Source organism: Amblyomma mixtum, chromosome 5, assembly GCF_055824585.1.
Source record: "Amblyomma mixtum isolate Tamu chromosome 5, ASM5582458v1, whole genome shotgun sequence".
Lineage (NCBI taxonomy): Eukaryota > Metazoa > Arthropoda > Arachnida > Ixodida > Ixodidae > Amblyomma > Amblyomma mixtum.
The window spans coordinates 26,442,344-26,448,057 of record NC_143016.1 but is presented as its reverse complement, the minus strand read 5'-3'; the positions used below and the strand labels follow the sequence as shown (position 1 = coordinate 26,448,057).

Sequence of the window (5,714 nt, the reverse complement as noted above, 5' to 3'; positions counted from 1 at the left end):
GCCTTAAGCAATGCTGGCATTTGTGATACCTGATGGCGGCCGCTGCAGTGAGTTAGAAAATGCCCATATAAGTATCCCGACCATGATCCCGACCTAGACTTTCTGCAATGTATTGCAAAATTTTCAAATCATGGCATTGTTGCCACTCAGTTATTATAGCTTTAACATAAAGCAAAGTTGTCGCTTTTTGGTTGCACTTCATGGGTGGAGTAGGTGAACGAGTGGGCATCGCTTTCAAGGATGCGAAGAAAAAACTCAGCGCGATGGCAAGCAATTTAGACATGTCGCAAGGTGAAAGCATGTGTTGCCCCCAACAACTCTTAAATTACCACAAAAGCTGCATGGAGAAGACATTCGCAACTGTTTAACAATGTACCTTAACTTCTTTGTCACCTCAGGAACGAGTCAGAAAAAAACTGCCTGCGTATGCCTAGTCATTCAGTGTCGAAGCGCGCCAACAAAGCTGGTGCAGCGGCTGAAAGTGCAGGCCGGACGAGCGCCGCTCGATGCTTAGGCTAAGACCGCCACCTCGCGGCGTTTTAGGGAACTAGCAGCATTACACTCTTGTGCTGGGCGAGGCGCCGAATGGGACGGCCGGAGCAACGGCGCGCGCCGCCGCCGGAGCAGATCGCGGCGGCCACGGACAGGCAGAGCGAAACGCCTCCTGCCACGGCGAGAGCGGAGGAATGGGCAACCGGAAGGTGGCTGTCAGGGGAAGATCCCGAAGGGTGGCTAGCAGCGTAGCACGCCAGCGTACGCTGGCAGGTGCCAGCGTAACCTGGCACCTGCCAGCTGTACCCGGTGGCGTGTGAAGAGTTGCGCTGAAATTTCGCATTTCCGATTATAATCGTCTGTCGATTTTTTTTCTTCCGTTTCCTTTCTTTTTCCTCCCCCTGTAGTTTGCTTCTCGCTTCGTCTCGTTCGCTTACCGCCCAGATGCTACCGGTGCACTGTACAAAAGCGCGCTGTGCGCTCATGTCATTCGCTGGGCGTTTACGCGGTGTTTTCTTTTGTACACCAGCACATTAAACTTTGACTTTGCATTATGTTTTATGAACGCGCATTTGTTTCAACCTAGTCTATGGTGTAAGTAGTCTCGCCCAATAAACCTACACGTTACGAGCGGTTTGCATTCTACGAATATTTAACCACCAACGCAATAACTCGGTGGCTGGGAATAGGGCCCCTAAAGGCAGCTTGACAGGAGATGGCTGCTTCCTGCGCGAAAGATCAGTGATACAGGCACGTATGTTCGTGGCTCAAGCCGAGTTACTTTTCTTGCTGCCGTATATAGTGTCTACACACCAAGAAACGCTGCACATTTCTTCCCTGACCTCTCTGGACAAGGATACATCGTAGGCAGTGGCGTAGCCAGAAATTTTGTTCGGGAGGGGCTCATGTTGCAGCGCGGCCTCCTCATAGCATTTGTAGAGGGATCAAACGCAAGAACAAGAACTTCATTGACAATGCCATTGTGTATTAGATAACGCTACGAATTGTCTAGACACGTGAAATATGTATTTTTTTTAAATAAAAGAACGTATTCGTATGTCTTAAAAAACGTGGCAGACATAACTGATACCAATGCTTTCATGTTTTTGCGTATTTAATAAGTAAAGAAAATATCATACGAAGTCTACAACTATATCATTTCCAAACCACCAAAACAGTGCATGCTGATGATGTGAAAAGCGTAAAGGCCATGAAATGAGCAAATAGAGTCAATTATTTTTAATCAATCCTTGTCGTTCAAGAACTTTACCTTTTTGTACATAAGCAGCGGCCAGGAAAAAATCTCAACGACGCTATCCTTCGTTCCAGTGTACTGCGCAGCAGCAGCTGTCACCGGTCATGTATTGCTAGTAATTGCACCGAAATTTTAGTCGCAACAGTGAGCACATATATAAGCGAGGAGCTCTGCAAAATATACATTAGAAGTGCGAAGACAAAATGGAGTATTAGAAATGCGAAGATAAAACGTGATAAAGAACAAAAAAGTGTCGCTGGAAACAAAAGCATTGTATGTATACACCAAACCTCGCAACAAGATATTTAAATACACGTATGTCTCCATTAATACTACTTATCTAAGCAAAAGTCACACTATATAATGCGTCAAACAAGGCAAATAAACATCTTGCGCAGTCAGAGGCAGTAAACCTTACACACGGAAAGACAGACGGCCCAGGCAAGAACAAAACTATGATAGCAGAAGTCGCGATATGTACTTGGGCCATGCTGCGGTCGGTGACCGTTCGAAAAACTTGGGGGAGGGGGGGGGGGGGGAGGGCTGAAGCCCCATAAGCCCCCCCCCCCCCCCCCCCTGCTACGCCCCTGGTTGTAGGTGGGCAGCAGGCGGGATGCACTTTACCGAGGTGTCGCGCAGATGCCCAACCTGGAGGAGTACGGCTACCTGATGCCCCGCGAGCGCAACGCGGCCGACGAGGTGCGCATCGTGCGCTCCCACCTGCCCTACCACAAGATGCGCATCAACCCGATGGCCAAGTACATCTACGTGACGCGCAACCCCAAGGACTGCTGCGTCGCCATGTACCACTACATCACGCACGTGAGCATCTTCCGCTTCAAGGAGGGCACGTGGGACAACTTCTTCGAGTGGTTCATCCGCGGCCGCATCTGCTACAACGACTACTTCGACCACATCATCCACTACTGGGTGCACCGCAAGGACTGCCACGTGCTCTTCCTCACCTACGAGAACATGACGCTCGACCACAAGAGCCACATCTTCATGCTGGCAAACTTCATTGGTGAGCGTGCCTTGACCGCTGCTGGTGGTGGTCTTAAGAGGGCTAGCGTCCTTCCCACGTGACCGTTACCAATCCAGTTTCCGCCTCTACCAGGCGCCAGCGTCATCTCTATAACGATGCAGTTCGAGGTGGTGTGGCACGCTTTGACCCATGCATACGGTTCCCCACCTAAAAGAGAAACAAAGCCGCTCGCTGGTACTGAACACTTTTTAATACCAACAAGCTTCAACCTGCGAGTAGCTATACTGAGAAATTCGTGCAGCCGGAGGACGTTACACGGCTTTTTCGGGAGGGCATAAATGTGGACCTCTGCGCACGCGCTTCGGCGGGTGTAAGCACAGGCTATAGTTGCTACCAGTGTGGTCGCACGTTTCTTGACGATGTTCGTCACAATGAAAGGGAGATGTAGAATTTGAAGAACAAAAGAGCTTTTCGCGCTCGTCCGAGGCGGACAGCTATGGCTGCTGCACTGGCCCTTCGCCTCTTAACGGCGCCCAGTTCAAGGCCGGTACTGGCCAGGGTTGCGTAAATAACATTCTCGTTGGTCTGCAGATAAACGCGGATTTTTATAGCTATAGGTGCCATAACCGATACGAAAATGCCCAGGTAGACTTCAGCTGTAACGGGACATATGGGCCGAGGAGTAGGGAAAGGGGTGGTTGGCGGTAGTTTGCGCTTGCGACATACTACGATAAAACGGTAGTTGGCGCTCGCGACATACTACGACGCTGATGGCGTTTATATTAAAAAAAAGACTCCTCACACAACTGTCGATGTAAAACGTCATGAGTATCATTTAAACCGCCACCTTACTGACACATCTTTCATGCCCCAGTATAAACCTTTCACGAGACCACTGTAACAAAAGTAAGGGAATATGTCTGACTACAGGGGGAAGAAGCTGAATACTTCAATGATTACAGGGCATGTCTGCCTGGTAGTCTACATGGCAGGCTACTCCAGATGAGGGTGAAAACACAAGAAACGAAACATGCACACTACTCTCGCGCACTCGCCGACAGACACACGGGATTTTCAGAGGGTACGTATGCAACATGACTGGGGCCAACATAAATGCACGGTGCGGCAGGCGGTGTCGACTAATGGTGCATATGTCGCCTGTTGCAGGTGGTGTGGCCGGCACCATGGTCAAGGACCGGCACATGCTGAAGAAGCTGATCCACCGCAGCTCGTACTCGTACATGTCCCAATTCTTCAAGGACGAGGCGCACCTGGGCAACCTGACAAAGGGTCGCATCGGCGAGTGGAAGACCATGTTCTCGCCCGCGCAGGCTACCCGGCTGGACCGGAAGTTTTACGAGCGTTTCGGCAGCAGCGACATAGCCAACCTGTGGCGCTACATCGTGCGCTTCGACCGGCCGGCCTAAAGAAAAAAAAAAAGACTTGGACTTTGTAGTCAAAGAAAGGTCCAGTGACGACGCAGAGTTCGCTTGTTCAAGGCCACGTCAATAGGCTGACGTGTGCTGATGCGAGACTGGTCGTTGTTGCAACGGCAGACCAATCAGCTGTCGCTACTCGCGCCGCAGAAAGCTTCTTGCTTCCACCGCAGAGTTTCAACGTAATTTTAGCGTTAATCGATGGACGTTCGTTTTACAGCATTAAAGCATATAAAAAAAAAACGCTAATAACCACAATGGATTTCCAGCCATCTGTGAGCACTCTTTATTGTACTCTGCGAGGCCGGTGTCAGTAAAAGCGTCAGTGGTATGGGATGGCACTTGGTCACCGCACCGTCGTTTATTTTTTACCCTCAGGGCCGTGCAGGCATTGCGAGGGGAGTGGGCAAAAATGTACAGCAAACAATGTTAAAAAGGTAAAAAATGGTTAATCCTATATATACAATGTTAGCTAAGGCAATAAATTCATTAGTGCAAACGAAACTCTCAGTGTTTATACAACGCAAAGCCAGAAATTTGCAAAAGTTATTTATATCAGTAATAGATACAATTTCATTGGGGAAATCGTCCCATTCTCTAAGAGTACTGGGAACAAATGAGCGTATGAAAAACCTTTTCATACGGGGGTGGCTACTTTGTCAATAGCGAAACGCTTTGTGGACTCGACTAATGCCGCCAGCTCAAGCTTACACAACGCCTAGTCAGCTTTGTGTGTATGAGGAGAGTAGTTAGCAGCGAGTAACGGTTATGTTCTGTCGCCTAGCGAGCACGTAACTTATCACCCCTTCCTTAGAGACGAGCCGCCGCGGTGGCTCAGTGATCATAGTGCTCGGCTGCCGATTTGAAAGACGCGGGTTCGATCCCGGCCGTGGCGGTCGCATTTCATTGCAGGCGAAGTGCTAGAGGCCCGCGTATACTGTGTGATGTACGTCAGTGCACGAGAAAACCCCAGGTGGCCGGAATTTCCGGAGTCCTTCACTACGGCTTTCCCCGTTGTCTGAGTTGCTTTGGGGCGTTAAACCACATTGAGCCATAAAAACTTCACTATAGTATGGACGAAGATGGTATGCTGCTGGCAGCCTTGGTGCCTTGGTTCTAGTGCGCTAGCCCTGGAGTCCACACTCTCAGATTTCGCCGTTGTCTGTGCGGTCCCACCGTGCACACAGTGGCAGCTGGCAGTTTTATGACTGGTTGGCGAAAAATTGCTCGGAAAGAGCAACCTTGGTCGCACAAGCACAAGCACGGTGGCGAGCTTAAGTCCAAGCTTAAGGCGGAGCTTAAGCCCAAGCCTTCTCCAAGTCTGCCAGTCTGAAGCCTGCTTTACTTCAAAGCCGAGCCTCGAACCTAAACCGAAGTGCTAGCGTACCTAATTCACATTTGGCCTAGCAACGCTAAATCGTTTGCCATTTTTTTTCTTGAGCGCAAAGGTAAGGCGAGGACTTTTACGAATAAAAAATCGGAACTGCGTTAAAATGACGCACAGCGCATAAAGGACATTAGACAAGGTGCGGGGGAGGGGGGCACT

General features: G+C 49.8%; 1 protein-coding gene across 1 annotated transcript; it reads left to right on the top strand.

Annotated features, from left to right (window-relative positions):
* Positions 1–2,368: 2,368 nt before the first annotated feature.
* Positions 2,369–5,233, top strand: LOC149341564 (sulfotransferase ssu-1-like). The gene is made up of 2 exons (XM_089541995.1): positions 2,369–2,771; positions 3,900–5,233. Exons 1-2 carry the CDS (start codon positions 2,387–2,389, stop codon positions 4,157–4,159), a joined length of 645 nt encoding a protein of 214 aa, XP_089398121.1. The 5' UTR covers positions 2,369–2,386; the 3' UTR covers positions 4,160–5,233.
* Positions 5,234–5,714: the final 481 nt, after the last annotated feature.

Excerpts from the sequence above, each read along its gene's own strand:
- LOC149341564 (XM_089541995.1), top strand. The coding sequence starts at position 2,387 with ATGCCCAACCTGGAGGAGTACGGCTACCTGATGCCCCGCGAGCGCAAC. Across the intron at positions 2,772-3,899 it reads CATGCTGGCAAACTTCATTG|GTGGTGTGGCCGGCACCATG; the intron begins GTGAGCGTGCCT and ends CGCCTGTTGCAG.